The 21,130-nt window shown below is 30.6% G+C and overlaps 1 protein-coding gene across 4 annotated transcripts in view; it reads right to left on the reverse strand.

Moving 5' to 3' along the window:
* The window catches only part of Pgi (glucose-6-phosphate isomerase), a 38,185-nt gene that overhangs the window by 7,145 nt on the left and 9,910 nt on the right, over positions 1 to 21,130 (reverse strand). For 3 of the 4 annotated variants that reach the window (XR_004757955.2, XM_035357713.2, XM_035357728.2), the window contains 10 exons: positions 16,953 to 17,024; positions 14,204 to 14,248; positions 14,054 to 14,107; positions 13,912 to 13,972; positions 13,746 to 13,825; positions 13,563 to 13,646; positions 11,247 to 11,409; positions 8,466 to 8,542; positions 7,828 to 7,956; positions 7,670 to 7,745 (listed from right to left, as the gene is read on the reverse strand). Coding sequence is in view for 3 of the 4 variants with exons in the window: in XM_035357713.2 (XP_035213604.1) it covers positions 7,670 to 7,745; positions 7,828 to 7,956; positions 8,466 to 8,542; positions 11,247 to 11,409; positions 13,563 to 13,646; positions 13,746 to 13,825; positions 13,912 to 13,972; positions 14,054 to 14,107; positions 14,204 to 14,248; positions 16,953 to 17,024 (841 nt within the window). In the remaining variant the exon portion in view is untranslated. The remainder of the gene's footprint in view (positions 1 to 7,669; positions 7,746 to 7,827; positions 7,957 to 8,465; positions 8,543 to 11,246; positions 11,410 to 13,562; positions 13,647 to 13,745; positions 13,826 to 13,911; positions 13,973 to 14,053; positions 14,108 to 14,203; positions 14,249 to 16,952; positions 17,025 to 21,130) is intronic. The other variant, XM_035357723.2, reaches the window with a different exon arrangement.

Consider the following 21,130-nt stretch of genomic DNA (forward strand, 5'->3'; position numbering starts at 1 on the left):
ATAGATCTTATTAAAATCTCATTCAGAAAGTTTACTTTTAATTAATGGACAGAGCCCTATTTCAATGAAAATCATAAGTGTACGAACACTTTTAAGAGCCACTGTATACATATATATATACTCATTCTGTTACTCGGCTCGGTGAGCACAATTTTGTTTAATTTAAAAGTGATTGAATTATGTTCCAGTTAAGGTTTTCATGCCTTTAGTTGATCTGCATGAAATATCAATAATTTAAACATCGTTTCAGCTTGCCTAAGCCTAACAAGCAGCCATATTTTTTTTACATTTAAAACTTGGTAGAATAGTGAATTAACTAAGTTTGTGTACAATTTCAGGGTCTTTTTGCTGAGTGAAAGTAAAAGTAAACTTTGAGTTTTGCACACGAAAAACATGTCTTCCTGCCCCTGACCAAATTGCTTGTTTTCGTGTAAAAAATAATTTTAATTATAAAAATTGTCTTTGTTTTAACTGTATTAGGCATTTTGTTTTTCTTTATTTTATCATTTTTAATAAAACTGTTTCGAGTTTTTATGTATTTTGTTTTGTTGCAGAGTGAGAAAATTATTTGGATGAGAAGTACAGGAATGTTGACACATTTTTAGACAATTTTTTATTTGTTATAAAACACAATCATCTGCTTGGAAATTCATTTTTTTAACTGCAGCTATATTTTTGAAGGTATAAATAATCATCAGCTCCTTGACAGTTTTGTTTTCATGCAAAATGGTGCTTTTAAAGAAGCAATGGACGGAAGGCTATGCTTGTGCTTTTCCCAAAGAAAATTATTCCTATCTAATTACTACGTAAAAAATCTGAACATATTAAATTAACAGTTAACAAATTTGAATTAAATCTACTTCGGCGATAGCGCATAAACCACGATAGAATAAATGCACTCTTTAATGTTCACTATATTTATTTTACCATAGCAACACTTCAGTGCTAGTTACATCTCATTCATTTTAGATGAATTATCACATGTTCTATTCAAATACTATAATAAATCTAAAACAGTGTATAAAAGAAATTAAACAAGTAAAAAAAAAAAAAAAAACAGTTTTTCACAGATGATTCAATTAATTCAGTTCTCACTTCGCAGCAAGGCAAAAATACAAAAAAAAAAGAAATTAAAATATTTTCACTAAAATGAAAGGTATAGAAAAATATAAAGCACCAAGTACAGTTAAAGCAATTTTTAAAAAAATATTTTTGCAATTTAAATTACAGCTTCTACTCAAAAACAAGCTAATAACTAAAATGATAATTCCACAATGAATTAAGCATAATTTAATTTTAAATAATTAAAGATGATATTACTTTGATGTTATGAAGCTTGTTTCTCTAGACTGGCAACAAATCAACTATTCTACAAGTTTCAAGAAATATGGCTGCGGTGCTAAATAAAAATTAGGCTTAGCTGCACTTAAAAAATTTTAAATTGTTGATAATTCACAATTATCGCATGCAGGTTACCTAAAGGCAAGAAAACCCTAATCAATCAATCAACATTTATACACCCCTCCTGCGAACAGTGACGCAACTGGGGGAACCGACCTAGACCTACTGTGAACCCCCATATCAGGCAGGGAAGGTCGTGGCAGGTAGGCCACAAAACGAATTCGACTCTATGGGCTGGAGTCGTGGGGCACAAATCCAAAACTTAGCCTCAGCCCAATTTTTACAAAGACCACTTGGGAGTTTTAAACTAATCCTTAATGTCTGGGGAGCCGGGTCCCACACCGGATCTTCCTCAGACTGAATAACTCCAAAAATCCTCCGCTTACTGGGCCGGGCCCGAGGGGTCATCACTCCCTGTTCTCCGCTTTTTGACGGAGGCGTGACCTGAAAACCTGATGGACTTGATCGGTCGTTAAATGCTCCCGCCAGTACTAGACGGGCAGCGCGTCCCATCAGGACATTACCTAGCAAACTCGGTGCCGTCCAACACCAAGCTACAGAACCATCTGGTATACGTCTTATGCCTTTCCCCCGGGTCCAGCCATACAAATGACCCAACCCCGGGCTCTGGAACCGCCAGGCTCGTGATTTTATACCCCCGTGGCTGAGACAGCCTAGGTACAGATCCTAGCCAGTAGCTTCGCAGAGCAGAAGATAAGAACAACATAATTCAATACTTTTTAAAGCAAAAAATGCACAATTTTTAAACATATTAGAATAAAGAAACCGATTGCAACCAAAATGTGAGGTGCACATCTACACATTATAGCAGTCCTATATACAAAATTTGAACGTTCTGAAGCTACTCATTTTTTAGTTAATGCAAAATACATACACGTACGTACAGATGAAAAGAAAAAATCTCCTCAGAATTCATTTTAATCAGTTTTATAATTCTTTTTGGGGGCAGTGAGTCCTTTATTTTGTCCTTATGTACAGATGTCATGCAAAAACATCATTAAATTGCATTCGACAGCAGTCAAAATGAATTATTTTCGTTGAAATATGATAACCGAAATTTTTCACGATTACAATACTTCCTTTTTACTTCAAACAAGGAAGTAAAAACGCTCTAAAAGCCAGAGTTTTCAATATCTAAAGCTACAATAGGTCATGTTGTCAACAAGAAGTGATAAAGCGTCAAAGTTTAGCTTCATGTTAATAACTTTTTCTAAATATGTATCCAAGTAAAAAAAAAATGATATTTTGAATGTTGCGGAGGTAAAATATGTAATATTGAAAGACAATCCATCAAGTGTCAATTCATAATTATCATATTGCTGTTTTGAAAAGTTCTTTTATTAAAGAATTCATTGAAATTTTCAATTTTGCAAAGAAATTTTAAAATAATGTCTCAAGAATTTTTACAACTCTCAATTCTAAACAATTTAATGTATTACACCACAACAGTTTTAAAGATATACATGTTACACATTAATATGATTTAAGATTATAGATAACATATTTACTAAACTGTATTACTGAAATGGCTAATATTAGAAATAGCTGTATAATTCTGTACATAGCTGTTTACATGGATTTCTTTATGAACTGATGTGCTTGCAATAACAATGTTATATTTTAAAAGCATATATTAATTACTGGAAAGAAAAAAAAAAAGATAAAGACCTGTCTTTTGCAGTTTTTACATTGGAGCTTCCACATAATGATAAATCAAAGTATCTTTAATGAAATTCCAACAAAATTTGTTTGTACTATGTGATGCAAGAAGGGAAATATATAGTATTATAGCTGAAATCTTTTTTAAGAAACAAATTATTAAAACAAGATTACTGAATAATTTATAAAATGGAAACACTAATCTTAAAAATAACAAAAAATAACTTTAGATTACAAAATACTGTTATTTTAGTATAAAGTGCAGCAAATTTATTATTGTAAATATTTCCCAATATTTAAATCTTTTTTGATTGCATTGCTGTAAATATTTAAATCCTTCTTGGTTGCCTTATTGTTTTGTTACGCAAATGAACTCTAGAGTTATCATTCTTTATTATTATTTGCATTTATTCCTGTTTTTAATTTGTGGCCATATGTTTTAAATTAAAGCATTTGTTTCTCAATAGATTTGTAGAAATGCTACACTAAATAAATACTACTCTGAGAGCTAGGGAAATGGTTGTTAACCAGCTGTGAGATTTAATGGTGAAGGTGTTTGCTGAAATGTGGTACAGTGTTTACTCTAGGAGTGATTTTGGAAATTGATAATATTTTTCATGTGCTGAGAATTACTTCATATACTCTTTGAGGTATTTCATGCTATTTATTGTGCTGTATATCATAAATGTTTATAATAAATCATCCTGTTTATCTAGAGTGATTATTTAAAAGACCACAAAGTTAATAGCTCACAACAACTCGTATCAGAATTCTGATTGTCTCTGAATGCAGATAACCAGAAAAATGTAACAGCAGCTGAAAAAGATTGTTGCCAGCCAGCAAGAAGTACCAGCTAAAGAAGAACACCAGAAAGGAACGGCTTTAAAATTATCCAAATTTCAGGGTAGGTGCATGTCATTGAGTTACGTGAATGATGTGAAATGTGCAGCTCTCCAGCGCACGTTAAAGAAGATATAAGGGAAGGAGCCATTAGAATGTTCAATTTTCATGCCATTATTTCTGCTACAGAAATCATTGTAGAAAATTTGTTCTTGTCTGTATACAAAATAATCATGTATTCTGTGCTATTACATTATCAGAATAATAATGTCTTTAATATCATTGTAGAAAATTTATTCTTGCATGTTATAGCACAGAGTACCAGGCCGTTAACGAAGGATCAACAGAAGCATTTCCAGCAGATTAACGATTTTACAAGGGACCTGGTGATCGGACTGAGACGGGCAGGATGGTCCATAAGGCAAACCTCAGCCTACACACACCTGGGCAAGTCCAAAGTGCACCGGCTGTACTGATGATTGTTGGAACAAGGAAATGTGGCAAGTTCAAGAGGTGCAGGTGCACCCAGAGTGATGTCACAACACGTGGATCAGTGCATCCACAAGCCACATCTACCTCCATTCTGCAGCATGTTCAAGATACCCTGGATGTTCCCATATCGACCAAAACCATTTGCCATCGACTGGTGGCCAGTGGCCTGCACTCAAGGCTTCCATTAAGAACACTGCCATTGTCCCCACACCATAGACACCAACATCTGCAATGAAGCCAGGCTCAAGTGATGTGGACGACACAATGGCATACGGTCATGTTCTCATATGAATCATGCTTCTGTTTCTACAATGATAGTCGCTGCATAGGAGTGTGGGGTCGATGTGGAGACAGGTCTAATCTGGCAGCAACTGTGGAACGCCCCACCACATAATGCAGTATTGTGTTTTGTGCTCTGTTGCGATTCAAGATCACCTCTAGTTCGTATTCAGGGCTATGGTGGCCCGATGATACGTGATTGATGTGCTCCCCTACATTCAGAGAGTGTCCAGTGCCCTTTATCAGCAGCATAACTCCCGACAACACGCTGCTCACATTAGCCAGCGTGCTCTGCAAAATGTACACATGCTTACCTGGCCACCGTTCTCATTTGATCTCTCACCAATCGAACACATTTGGGATGCGACTGGATGCGATTTGCAGACCCTACTACTGCCACGTTCAGAAGATGAACTGTAACAAATGGTTGACAGGGAATGGAAAGCCATTCCTTAGGACACCATCTATAGTGTTAATTAACTCTGTACCTAGACATGTTACTTCGTGTATGGCTATCTCAAGTGGTCCTACAACCCATTAAGCTGAGGCTGTTCTTGGTGTGTATTATAAATATCATTTCAAAATAAAGATCACTTATTGTTCTCTGCCGTCTTTCTCTGTTTGACGAGTTTCATCACGTTCTAGCCACTCCTTCTTGATGTTGCATTTTCAATGTCGGGTAGTGTAAACAAACAATGCAGCCCATCAGAATAAAATGCATCTCCAAAGTGGCCCACATAGGCTTTTGAGTTGCAGAGGCCCACTGTATGCCATGAAAATGAAGGCTTCACAGAAAGCCTGCAGAAGAGTCATTCATCCTATACAGGATACCATCTTTACTAAAGGCACAAAGCTGAAAGTGGTGACTAAACCGATGAAAAGAGAAGAGGTGACAGAAGGATTCAAGATTCAAAGCAGCCACAATAATAAATTAAAGCACCAGAGCTGAAGCAGTAAAAAGCATTTACAGAAGCAGAGTTCTATTTGTAAAAGACTAAGTAAAACTACACAAAGGAGCAGAAACTAGTGAAAACATAAAACTGTTGTCAGAGCTCTACAGATATCAGTTCATGGTGGAAATCAGAGACTCGGTGCTGAAAGAGATATAAATGGACTTCCTTGGGTACACATGATTGCAGATACCAATGCTAACAAAACTATTTTGAGAACTGATGTACCTTGATAATAAACAAAAAGATTCCATTTCTGATTCTACAGACTGTGAATGAAAAGAAAACAAAAGTTCTTGGGAAAATGAATGTGCACATCAAGTTTGCACATCTCAGATATATGAGCACATAGTTTATGCAGCTGGCTTAAAAGATACATCTTTGGAGATATTTTTTTTAATCTGGATTTACACATAAAATAATAATGATCTGAGAATATCCACTGAAGAAATACCCATGTTTGGATGGAATGAAAATTAAATGAGCTGCTTTAAAATAACTGCTCACAATAATATTACAATCCTTCCTAGAATGAAATATTTCATTGGTGGTACAGCAGAAACTGACAAAAAGCTGCATGTGGGAATAAATGATTTTCCTGAGGAAAATTCGCATTTAAGACTTTGAATTTTTGGCATGGATAAGACTCAAACCACTATTTTACATCTAGAGTCAGATAGCAGGGTAAAGAGATTCATTTGAACAATCTTGGATCATCTTTCTCTATTTGTATCACAAAGCCAGAATCAACTGCCAGTTACTCCTGCTGTTTAGGAGTGCTGTTCATAAAAGTAAAGGAATATCATTTTCTCCCATCACAGATCATTTTTGGGCATAATCTTTGTTTGCCATGGCACCTCCTGTTTAAATGAAGATCAGACATGCCTTTTTTTTTTTGTTTCAAAAGCACCTGGAAGATCTGTAGCTGCATTTAGGAGACATTTGTTGGATTGACAGGAGAAAGATCAACACCGTGACCAAGACGATGGATACAGCATATGATGCGAAGCCAATGGAGAGGAAATTCAAGGAAGCACATTGACTGGAATCGCAAAAAACTCCTTCTTCTAAACCTAGGAAGTGCACTACTATAGACTTCCACCTTCTTATGGTAATGAGGGAATATTATAAACATTTAAATCCTTTTTAATTGCATTGTTACTTTTCTGTATTGTTGTAATATTATGTATTTATTTACTTTGTTGCTTTTATAATGATAATTTTATGGTTTATTTTGTGTTTCATCAAATTTCAAACACGTTTCGTGTTAGATAAAAAGGCAGCAAATTATTGATAGGTATTAACGAACTAAATGAACTTAAATGCTAAATGAACTTAAACACTGAATGAATGAAAAACACTAAATGAACTTAAATGCTTATAAATTAATGAAAACTTAAAATTTTAGAACTCCTATTTAAATTACATATGAAAAAAAATGAGAAAACTCCTTTCGGCAAATATTTAGGAGAAACACTTAACAACTTTTAGCCATTAGGACACCATTAAGTATTAGTTTCTTACACAGAATTGTAAATCTTTCAGTTCTGAATGCTATGATGTTAAAATTGTAAAAATAACAGAAACAGAACATAAGATATGGGTAAATATGCTCTTAAGGGCTTTGGTGACTTACTGGAAGATTCTGGAAAACAAATTTTTGAAGCCCCAAGACTGATTCTTCCTGAAGATTCCAGAAGCCCATGCTACACTAAATTAATGCTAATCTGAAAGGTAGGGAGTTAACTGATAATCAACTGTGCGATTTAATTATGAATATGTTCATTGAATTGTGATATAGAGTTTATTCTGGAAGTGATTCTAAGATCTGACAATATTTCTACTGATGAGGAACTGCTAAATATCCATATTCTTCTAGAATTATTTCCAGCTATTTATTATGCTGTATGTCATGAATTTGTATAATAAATTATTATTTTCTTCTTGCTAATTTGAAGTGAATATTTAAAGAGACAACATTGAATCCAAAGATGGCAATATTTCCATATTTTAATATCACTACTTACTGATCAAAGCTCCTAAGTTGAAAGGTGTTATTTTATCCACAACTATAGAATTAGTTGGTTTGTTACCAAGGAAGACCTATTAAAATAATACTTATATATAAAATTGCACAGAATATAAAATTGCACAGAAAAATCTAAAATAAATTATTTATACAAACCTTATGTGGTAAAATTTTTTGCAGAGTTTCATCAGACATACCAGCTTTCTTTAACTCTTCTTCAGCTTCACTTTTGGTTTTGCCTCTCATTAATGCCTCTGGCTGAGCAAGGAAATTTGCTAATAAGATCTAGGAAATAAATACAAAATATCATATTATTTAAAGAATAATAAATAAAAACATTCCTGGGTTTTCATTCACAATATCTATATGCCAGTTTAAATAAATTTGTACATAACAGAAAATTTGCTACTTTAAAAATTCGGAAAACAGTGAAAGAGAAAAAAAAAAATATTTTTACAAGACACATATTTAACATAAAGATTTTTAACTTATCTAATCTAAAGAATCTACATCTTTATAGATGTTTTAAATAAATGCAATCAAAGTTATGATTAGGATTCAAAAGATTAATCAAGAGCTACAAATTCTGTGTGGCCTAAGTAAGTAATTATCTCAGTTTTTAATTACAAACTTTTGTAATTAAAAACTAAGATAATTATATAAAAATATTAAACTTATATAAAAATACACAACCAGTTATAAACATCATTTAAATTATTAAAGAGGAAGCCAAAGATATGACAAATCTCGACAAAAGGTATATATAACAGAATATAATCATAATAAAGTTTAACCTCATGATGAAGTCCATTGTTGATAGGATTATGAGTTTGAACAGGAGCTATGAAATCACATGGAATGAGTCTTGTACCTATAGACAGACATTTCTAAAATTAATACAGTGTCAAATGAAAGCTTAATATTAAAATAACAAATGAAATTTTAGTATGGTTATCAATATGAAATCATTTTGAAGTTCAATCCCCCCTCCCCACTTTTTTTTTTTCACTTATGATTACAGCAAAGCATAGAAAGAGGTCACCTGTATTAAGTAAGGCATAATTTTGAAGAAAACTTCCTAAGAAACATTGATTCATATTAAGTTCAAAGAAAAGTATGAAAACTAAGTTTTAATTAGAATCCGAGTCTAGACTGAACTGCTTCAGTAATCATCCACTCGACCAATAGTGAGCCAGATCCAGTTCTTAGAAACTTTCCAATACCATTGTCATAAATCAGCCCGATTTGAAAAAATTACTTAAAAACACAGCTAAATAGAGCTTTGACTTTCAGAATACTAAGAATACGTGCTGTTGGCTGATTCTGGTTTAGTAGATTAAGTTTTTAGTAAAAGAATAATAGCTAGTCTTTTTAGGAAAAAATTTTGAAGGAAATGATGGCTGATTCATTACATTAAATAGTTGTGCAGGTTAAATAAGGCTAGCCGGTACTTTTCCAATTCACCGGCGCAAACCTCACCAAGCAGACTTTGTTGATGACAGCATACAGTATACACATAAAAAATTTTAATTATAAGAATTCTTTATTTTGAAGGCATAAACATATTAATATGATTTAAAATTTTGTAAAAAGCCAATAAATAAAGACAATAAATTTGTAAAAAGACATTAATTTAAGAATTTACTGTGCTCTCATGGTTCAACATCCTGATTCGTCGGTTCATATCACGCGACCTAAAGTGATCTATCTCATCTCACGTAAACTACACTACAAAAATATAATTCTCTCTAATATCTACATTAATTTCAAGTTAAATCTTAATTTGGAATGCAAGTTTAAATGCAAGAATTATTTCAATTCGTACGAATAGCTTAATCAGATATCATGTAAAACCGCAGTGCTTTACTTCGCTAGTGCATTCTCATTAGAATTGATGAATTTATAATCCTTAATTTTGCCTTTCCTATATTTTTGCCTTTGGGTGAGCTGTGTGATTGCATCCTAATTGACTTAATTACCTCAAATGGTCTTAGGGTATAAAATTTAACTATCTTTTGTAAAAATTCTATGCCAGTTTTGAAAGAAACAATCAATCTAAAAAGAAATGGCTGCGACTTGTTTTGAAAATGAAGAGTAAAAGGTTACCAGCGAAGATATTCTGTTTGGCATCAGTTGTACCATTATTGGCAACTTTATCGTTTGTGCTGGCAAAATGGAAAAGTACCGGATAGCCCCTGTGCTTCTCGAAAGTATATTAGGTATCACTGCACCTTGTTAACAATTCAGGAGTGTGTGGCGCAAGGATCTCCTAACCCTCTTTCCCTACAATAAACCACCCTACAGAACTTTCTGCTTGTCATGTATTTTGAGGGTCTCCTTGCTGTACAGACACTATACACTTAAAAACATCCACGCTTTCTCTGGAATTCGAATATGACCCCATCAGTATGGTAGTCAGCATCACTAATCACTACACCATCTAGGTGGCTTAGCAGTTATACAAAAAAAAGGGAAAAGTAATATTTACTTGTCTATACTTATCACGTTATCTTTGGAATATTTGTCTTTCAAACATGGTGACAAAATTTGAAAACTGAAAAAAGAAATTTACTTTCCCAATAACAACATGATTTTATAAAGGTTTTAGCACTGAGAAGTTGCCCAGTATGATTACCAGTAGAAAGCAAAAATTGCTGAATACTGTTCTGAAGATACTTTCAGTTTGGCTGACAATTTCACTTTTTGATAGACAGTATGGGCAGTTCAAGCATATATACAATACTTTAATATATTCATTAACAAATTTAAGATATATAAGCATTATAATAAATAATAAAAGTATCTTAAATAAAAAATATATATAAATTTCAAATATTAAAATGTATGCAATACAGCATATGTTCAATTAAATATGACAACTGCTGAAATTAATACATGCAACACATTTTGAAATTTAAAACTCATATACAAAAAATGAAAATAAGTTCCTCTCATATTTTTTATATTTATGTTATTTTATTCTCATACAAAAAAATAGTAAATGAATTTTAACATCATTTAACAAAAGAAATGAAAATAACAACTAAGTCACTTTAGCAGCAATTTTGAGGTGGTCAAAAGCAGGAGCTAATGGAAAAACACCTCCACAAACTACTGATTTTATTACCAAGATAATTTCCCTGGTTCTACATATGAAAACGTTCAAGCTGCTAAAAGCTGAGTAGTTTTAAAAACCTTGCAGATGATATGTGTTTTAAGAGATACTCCACATACTTTTATTAACCATTATTTCATCTCCCTTTATTTCCTTCATTATATTCAATAGCCTTTCTGTTTCAACGAAAGGTAAAGTAATAATTTTAAATTTACAATTAATAAGTAAACAGAAGCATTTACTAACTTATATGATGTCCTCAATATGTAAATAAAAATAGTTTCTTATTTTTAGATTAATAAAAATGCTAAGATTTTAGTTTTCATACTTAATACAGAAACATAAAAAAATCAAATATAAGACATTAAAAACAATCCTGCTTAAATTTTACTATTTCCAATAATCATATTACTTTTCTTTCTGCTGTCAAATCCTTTTCCCACAATTTAAATAAATTTACCTTGATGGATTAATTGATAAAATGCATGCTGTCCATTAGTTCCTGGTTCTCCCCAAACAATTGGACCTGTTGTGTAAGTTACTACTTCACCACTGCGAGTGACATATTTTCCATTTGACTCCATATCTCCTTGTTGAAAATAAGCAGCAAACCTATGCATGTACTGTACAAGAAATAAAAAGTATTAATGGATATTATGCCAATTGAGATCATAAAACATAAATGAGAATTATGTATAAATTTTATTAAACTTCATATAAAACGCATGAAATTTTTAAACAACACAAGTAGAAATGTACTGCTATTCTTATCCTTACTATAATAAAGTTATATATGTATATGTATATATAAATCTGAAAGCTTTTATATTATGCCCAAAGGGGTATTTGTTTTAGCGTTTTGCATGTTACCTTTATTTATTAACACACCATGTTCTTCACACTTACCATAAAATTCAATTCAATAGATTTCTTATTCAATTAATTCAGTTCTCACTTCGAGGCAAAGGAAAAATTCATACAAACTCAAAATATCTTAATTTAAAATTGAAAGATATAGAAAAACATAAAACACCAAATACAGATAAAACAAACAATTTTTACAATTAACAGTTTCTATGCAAAAACAAGCAACAGGGCATATTTTTCGGTGCACAAAACAAAGTTCATTTTTGGTCCCACTCGGCAAAAACACACTGAAGGTCTTTTTGAAGATGCAGAAACCTGCTTAATTCACTATTCTGCTAAGTTTCTACTGTAAACAAATATGACCTCTATGGTTAAAAAAAAAAAAAATTAGGCTCCAGCTGCACTTAAACAGCTTTTAATTTGTTGGTAATTCTACAACTAAAAGCATAAAAACTCTAACTGGAAGCTAAGAACAACATAATTCCATAATTTTTAAAGCAAAAAATGCACAATTTACCAACATATAAGAATTTTTTTAAAAAAAAATGACCTCACTGAGCCAGGTAACAGAGTGTATGTGTATATATGTAATAAGATGACTTGGTGAAAGAGAATTGCGGCGGATTGACGATGGTTCTCTGCATTAATGACTTTGATGCACATCATCACTATAGGTGTGCTATGCACCCCACAGTTTTATACAGCTTACATTTCTTAAACAATGGACGAAAATTAAACTCTGTGTGGCTAATGGCAAAGTGATGCTGCTGCGAAATGGAGAAGAGAGGGGGAATTGTGATGCAATTACCTTTTATGCCATTACATTTCAGAATACATGACAGATTAATGTCCAGATTTCATCAATAAGTGCACATCAGAACTGCAGGGAGTTTAGTTTAAAAAATCATTGCTCTGTTATTTTTAGAATGAAAATAGAAGTTAAAAATTTATTATTGGAAAGATAGATTTTACATATATATACATGCATATATTCTAATATATATTAATTCTAATTAGAAATTATTTTACTTTTTTCCCTTGCTTTGGGGAGGAGCCAGATGTTTTGGTGAACTATTATAATTAAAATACACTGAAAAGGTTCATCGGTTAATTCTGGATACAGAAAAGCAAGGATTTTTGTGGAGGAGAGATTTCAACTGATTTCAATGTTCTTCCTTCTGACAAAGCGCATTGAAATTGATTGAATTTCTCTTCAATGTTCTTTTTTTTATATAAATTTCTTATTTTAATTGGAATATTGCTTTTTTGAAAAGTTTTTGTTTTAACTGTTTTAAATTCTTAATTGCATTTATAAGATTATTTGAAACTTATTAATTATGAATTTCAATTTTTGGTTTTTGTGAAAAATTAGTTTCTTACCTTTACATCTTTACTGATGATTTTTTAAGCAGCTTAATGCGCAAAAATACTGGGCATGTTTATATTTTGTTTTTAAAGAATTGTTTTGTAATTATATATATATTATAAAGTATGAATTTAACAAATACAAAAAAATTATCTCGTTCATATAAAGCTATATATATTACGCCTCAAAAATTTCTTCCTCCAAATACTCAAAAGTTATCTGCAAAACTAAAAACTTATATTATGGATATGCTTAAACTCATTTTGTATAAAGCTGGTATCATATTTAGGCTAACCTAAATTACTACTATAAAATAAAATAACCACTCATATTATTAAAGGAAAAATATGTTTTTTTAATACTATTTGACACTCTTCTTAATTTTTTTCCAGTAGGTGGGAAACAGTGTATATTATAAATTCTGCTAAGTAATAAATAACATATATTATAAACCTAACTAACAAAATACTGCAGACAATTTTTGATAGCAGTGGGGGGGGGGAGAGGTAAAAGAATGAAAATTATGATGCTCTACAAACTAACCTGATCATATGGAAGTAAAGCATGGCTCTCAGCTCCATAAAAATTAGAATACCATATACCAAGCAAAGCCAAGATTACAGGAACCTAAATACAAATACGTTTTTCCATAAAAATTAAATAAAATCTTTTAAACACATTTTAAAATTACATTAATACATTTTTTTTTAATTTATTAAAACTTACATTTTTTTCCAAAGGTGTATTTAAAAAATGTTTATCCATGTAATGAGCACCTTCAAGCAATTGTTCAAAATTATCCATCCCTTAAACAAAAGAATCCAATAAACTAACATCAACTTATTTATATTGGGAAAGTTAATTTTCTGAGAATATATAAGATATTACTTACCTAAATATAAAGCGATAGAGAGTCCTATGGCAGACCATAATGAATAACGTCCTCCAACCCACTAAATTAAAAGGAAGGAAAATACTGATAAAGAAATCTAACTGTACAGGAAAATGCAATTACGAGCTTCCAAAATACTTACATCCCAGAATCCAAACATATTCTTTTCATCAATTCCAAACTCTTTGACTTTAGGCTAAAATCAAAATATAAGAGATAACTGAGAGTTCTTACATATGACACAGAACACAATGTTAATAAATGGCTTATTTAAAATAAAAATCAAACTTACTGCATTTGTTGAAAGAGCTACAAAGTGCTTAGCAACTGCAGATTGCTATAAAGAACAAAAAATAATTTTCATCATGAAATTTTCACCATGAAAATTTGTATAAAAATATTAAAGATTGCAATTTATGATTTTATAAATTACAAATCTAATTTGTCACTACCATTCAAAGCTGGCACAACCGACACCAAGCAGTTGCACAAGATCAAACTTTATCATTTTCTGAACATCTTTTCTGTAGTGATACTTTAAAGCTTTTATAATACTCAGGTCAAATGGCTGAATATTAGAAACTGTATTAACAGAGAGAGACACTTATGTTTTCCGAATGGAGATCAGTGTGTATGCTGCACAGTTACCCAATTAGGATTTTTTTTTTTTTTGTCAGCTAGTTGTCACATAAAAAAATCAATAAAAATACTATTTTTCATCAATGAGTTCTTGCTACTATCATGAGTTAAATTTTAGACTTTCAAACACCAAGGTTTTCTGCTTTTGTCAATCATCAGTGCTGCCTTCTTAATTGCTGTTCCACATTACATGTTAATAACACTGTAACTCATTTCTTCAGTTGTGCTGTTTCACTTTTAAATGTACATTAATGATGCAATGCATCATTAATGTATGTAACATACATTAATGAATGTTGTTCTGTTAATAGTCCATAACACAATTCAGGTTCATCTGTACATAAATTTCATGTGGCTTGTATTCATATAGCAGCCTAGGTAAAAAGTTATTTATCTAGTTATCAGTCATAAGACTTTTAACTAGATAAATAACTTTTACCGAGATTGTTGACTGTAGATGAACATTTTTATATGTTTCTTTCCAAATCAGTTGACACAAAATTCTGTTCTATCATTTTAGTGATTTCTATGACTTTTATAATGAAAGAAAAATTCTAGAAATAAGAACATTTTTCAGTTTCATAGCTTGAAATCATTTTATAAAAGCATCTTCAGCTTCCTTTGATCTTCCGTTATTTTTGTGCATATTTCAGACATTGCACTTTGTATTAGTTCTTCATCAATAATAATTTTGAAGTCAATTGCACAACTGCTGTTCGGGAAATTCATAGTTTAAATGCAGCTTTTCTCTGGCTGAAATTACCAAGGATATTATAAAATTTTAACAATTTGTTCTTTTTTTGTTCTAGGCTTAAGTCTTTATGATTTGCATTTTAAATTTACAAGTTAACCATACAACAAATTTTTAAAAAATGTTCTTAACTCTTCTATTGATTAGTATACATTTGTTTTCCTTATTGGAAATTTGAATGTAATAAGCACCGGGTACAGTAAATCATCAAGAAAGAACACTTTTTCACGTGAAAAAGTGCGACTGCAAAATAATATTTGAGAGGCTGCCAAAATTGTACACAAAAATGAAGGGGGAGGAACTAATTTGCTTAAAAAAAGACAATTCATTCTGATAGCTAAAGGACATCTGCAGGTGGGAAAGCTGTAATAAACCTGCTGATGAAATATGAATGAAAAGCCTTACTTCATTCATTGTAAAACATATGCATGAATCCACCAAACATGGAATTCTTTCTCAAATTGAATGCTTTTATGGATTATGTTTTCTCTGAAAATAAAATTTTCTTCAGTGTTTACCTAAGCTATCCAATATCTGAATTAAAGTAATAATGTCCAAGGAATTCTAACTTTCCGAGACACCAAAACATGGCTACTGAGAAGCAATAGAGCTGCAAAGAATGATATCTCTGAAAAACTGTCTAAAATAAATAAACAAACAAATAAAATTTAGAGCATTACATTTTAAATTAGCTTCATACTTGTATTATGTGCTGCTTTAAAAGTAACATCACCACATTAATAATTTCCAGAAATGAAATTATTTGCCCATTTTGTTTATTACTCCATCCATTAGCATATTTATGTCCCTTAGCACATAGCACACAGCATAGTTTAAAACCACACAACACACAAAATGTAATTTGAGACATTAAATTATCAGTTGATAAAGAAGAGTGTCAATGCTCGATTTCTACTTCAAAACGCTACTACAAAAATAAAACACATTATATTGTATTCACATTTAAGACACTAAAGAGTTACAAATGGCTCATGAGCACCAAAGTTTAGCCATGTCTGATCTATAACATTGTTGTTATAAATTGGAGAGAGGGGGGAAGAACTCAAGAAAATTAACATTGAGATTACAATGACAAACTTTTATTTTTTCCCCTTCATTTATTGCAGTAGTTATTTGATTACAGCAGGTTTGAAAAATAAGTCTACCTCTCTCCTTGAAATAAGTACAAAATTTTGACTTTTTATAATAGCAAAATTTTCAAATTTAATCCAAATGAAGTGAACAAAATATAATATAAAATAATAAATAATCATACATAATTAATTTAATAATACTTTTCATAAATATAAAAATTAACAGTTTACCAACATTAACTAATATTTAGTATCCATAGGCAGATCAATGGAATGCTTACTTCCTAGTATTTAATTGCTTAAGTGAACAATCCATATATTCAGATTTATGGAAATCAGTTAACAAAGAAAGACCTAGGTACTAGAAATTCAGTCATGAATGCAGTTTTACAGATCCAGAAATTGGTCACTAATCAAGTATGATAGCTTAGTTTCTATTTTAATGAGACCTTCATATTTCACTATTTATCATATTTTTGCCTTTAAACATCATGGAATATTTTCGTACTCCTCTAACGGATATGTAACTAAAATTTAAAAAAACAAACAAAACTTACATCTTTTGCTGTTTCCAAGAACCACGCTTTTGCAGATTCAGCATTAGTTATAGTTTCTTGTGTTGTGAAAGTCTAAATAACAACAACATATTTAAAATATAAATTATACAAAATATTAAAAAAGTAGGAAACTTCAAATTATGATAGATAATTTGAAATGCATGAATAAAAACAGTAATTATGCATACACAGCAAATTATTAGTAACAAAGGATTTTTATCCTAACTCAGGAAAGAACCATTTAAAAATAATATATGAGGTCCAGTCTCATTTTAACAGAAGTGTCTATTTTTTTCAAACAATGGACAGAGTGTAACTTCTTCTCAATGTAACTCTCCTCTCCTGCACCCATATATATATATATATATATATATATATATAATGTTGTCTGATTTTAAATCCAAACAATGGACAGAGTGTAACTTCTTCTCAATGTAACTCTCCTCTCCTGCACCCATATATATATATATATATATATATATATATATAATGTTGTATGATCTTAAATCCATTTAGTGCGAATACAAGTTATTATTACTTGCGCAAATGCTGCAAAGTTAGTTAATAATAGGAAATACTTTTACTTTTAAATACTTTTTAGGAAATAAATTATATATATATATATATATATATATATATATTTAGTTTAAAGGTGCATTCTAATGAAAATTGCAATATAGTATATTGTAAAGCTATACTAGAATTTATACAACTGAAAAAAACTGAAGTTTACACATTTCAAAATTTAAAGTTGATAATATTTAAATAAATGTCTCTGTTCATTTTATTGCACTTACATAAAGTTAAATTTAAGATTTTTGCAGTTGTTTTTGATCATGTACCATGCAAGAGCTGTTTTACGCTTTGTGCTTTATGTTAGCAGTTAAGTCCACTGGTCTGATATCTGATAATTTCCATCCAAGGACCATAAAAATTTATCCCTTAGGGAAGGGGAATTTTTTCCCAGTTAAGAACATCTGATTAATATAATAGAAACATATTCTTAGGAATAAATTAAAAATATTAATTTTTTTATAAATGACAAATTTAATATTTAACAAGTGTTACATAAAAACATTTATTCATTATTATTTTCTTCAGCCTTCAAATAATAAAGTACCCAGTAATGATATATCAGTGGTGCTCAGTTGGTGACCCACTGAGCGCCGCCTGAGATAACCACTGACCTGACTTTGTTGTAAAAGTCTTACAGTGTTAGTAGTCATCCTGGCAGAAGGGAAAATTTCCTCCGTGTAAAAATATACATATAAATATTACATGGGCATACAAGGCCTGTGTATAAGCATAGATATGTTGATTACAATCATTGTCTTGTACTAGTTACATATGATAGATACATAAAATCACGACAGCTATGTGTACATTTAGACATTATATGAATTCATATTTACAATACTTTTACTGAGATAATCAAAATTAAACTTGTAATTCATTTACACATTGACTGGATTTTCAATATCATTTAAACTGCTTTACAATATTATTTGGTGACCCACTGCACAATTTGGTGACCCACTGCAAGATTTATAAAATTTGTTATTACAGTAAAATAAAATGCAAGTTCTTTCAGAGGTAAAATTAAACCATCCAAATCACATAATCACAGTTAATATAAATGGGATATTTTGAAGGGTGGCCTCTGAAGAATAATTAATCACATGCATAGTCTATCATTCTCCTATAAAATAACCTTACAGAATACTTTTCATTAGATATTAGTCTCTGAATTCACATAGCATCAAATTTTAGGCACACTTAACACAGCATACCCAGCTGACCCCAAATCCATAATAATTGTTATTGATATTACTAACCATAAACTTCCTGATGTGCATATAGTTTATACTTTTTCCCAATAGCATATTGAACACAATAAATTAAATGCAAAATCTTTTTAAATTTCATTAATCAAACTACTCATTATATGTAAATACAGTTAGAATGTAAACTAGTGGAAGAAAACACACTACAGAACATAATATCTAATGTTCATTTGACACTGTGTATATATCAGGGATAGAATTTTTATTTAATAATGCTATCAGTCGGATTCAAAGTGACAAATGCCAGTTTTCAGTATGTGTTCCTAAGTCCAGCAAATTAAAGTTTTATGCATGATGAAAGAGTAAAAAATACAAGGTATGCATAGAAATTAGCTCATTTAAAAAAAGAAAAAATGTGCAAAAACGAGTTTGTTTATCCAAGAATATTCTGAAGAAGATCAAACTACCATTTTACTTGATCTGAAATAAATTTCTCTTGGACAAATTTAATAAAATAGTCTACTGTCAAGCAAAATACTGTTTGCTCTAGAAAACTTTCTTGCAAATAGATGTCAGAAGAGTCAAGAAAATAAGCTCATTTATTAAATATGGTAAAAGCTCAACTATTTAGAGAGCTCGGGAAATACCGATTTCCAGATATATGATAACGTTGCATAGTTAAGCATATGAATAATAGACTACACATTTGAGAGGCCAAATGAATGGGGAAATTTTCACTTTAAAGTTATAAAAACAGTCATCTTATTTGTTACCAATTAGAACATCAAAAAGCTTATACATTAAATTATACAAGATTTTAAAAAAAAATCAGACATAAAGGCTGATATATATTTCATAGGTCTTAAAAGTAGGAAATATCGTCAAACATTCTGGCAGAAATTTAAATGAACAGATTGTTCTTTATTTAGATAATAAACAGATACAAATTACTTATACAAAATTTTAAAAAAGTAAATTGTGCACCATAAAAATCTTAATTTTCTAGGTACATCGCCATTGTTCCTTTGGTTTCAGAATCGTGTTAGTTTTTTTTTTTTTTTTTTGTCTAGATCATGTAACTTTGAAAATACTCCACTATATGTTGTCTTAAATATATTTTTCAAAAATGCAACTTATATCCCTTTTTCCCAAAAAATAAGCCTCCTTATCGAGGATTAATTGAATTAACATTAAAGCAAAATAAACTTTGTATGACCGTACGAAGTCCATTATCCAGAATGATCTATAATCTGGACCTCAAAGCCACAAACTTACGCATGCGCGTAATGCGTTTATACACGCACGCTTGATGCGCGCGTCTGCTATGCATGCGCATAAAGCCAGTAAAGTGTTTACCTATGCATGCTTCTGATAGTAAAGAAAGTAACAGAGTACGTTATTGAAAATGAAAAAATTTCGATTGACAAGTTAGTCGGTATTCTCGACACAGCAATTACAGAACTTGAACAGTGAAATAGAACAAGAAACTAGAATAGACTAGTTCTATAAACTAGTTTGTTTATAGAATTAAAGAGAAAGTATTAGCATAAAAAATGAAGCAATTTAAACAACTTACATTGAAAGAAATGTTTAATAAAGTAAACAAATAAATACTAAGCTTTTTTTTTTTTTTTTTTGTAAATTTTGATGCCCTTTAGATCATAATTTCTCTTTATTTCATAAATTATGGTTTCATATTTTTAATTGTATAATTAAATTGATGATCGATAATCCAGAAAAACCCCTAATCCAGAATCGCGGAAGTTCTGACAAGTCCGGATTACAGACTTTGTACTGTAATGTATGTTCACAACAACTATAATCTATATGCAAATCTCTCATTTATTACATTTTTTCTCGGGAAACGCTTTTTCTAAAATTCTTAAAATATTCTGGTTAGTTGAATGCCCCTTGCTCAGAATGAATTCATTGATATTCTAAGCTTGCAAGTTTTATGTATCGATGCTACACATGCTTTATAGAGGAATTTCTTACTTTCAATGCATGGCCACAACTGATGTTATTTAACCATATAGTTTCTACAATATTTTAGAGCAGCAAACAATAAACAATTGATAAAATGTGGCTGGCAAACCTCTTGTTTTTCGTCAGGGAAAAATGACCAGCATTCATTTAAAAAAAACTTTAAAAAATAAAATAATTAAAAAAATTATTTATTTTATTGTATTTTCTAAAACAAATTTTTACATTACAAAGAAGTTTTACATTACATTAAAAAAAGTTTTATATTACACCCAAAGTGGCTTTTTTTTAAAGTGTTTTGAGTAACCTTTTTTATTAAGTATCATGTTCCTCACACCTAAACCATTAAATTCAGTTTAAAAGCAATATTGCAAAATAATTTTAAAATGAGCATATCTTTAGAATTTCTGA

Source organism: Stegodyphus dumicola, chromosome 4 (assembly GCF_044657685.1).
Source record: "Stegodyphus dumicola isolate Sdum_Otavi_A_Nest chromosome 4, ASM4465768v1".
Taxonomy (NCBI): Eukaryota; Metazoa; Arthropoda; class Arachnida; order Araneae; family Eresidae; genus Stegodyphus; species Stegodyphus dumicola.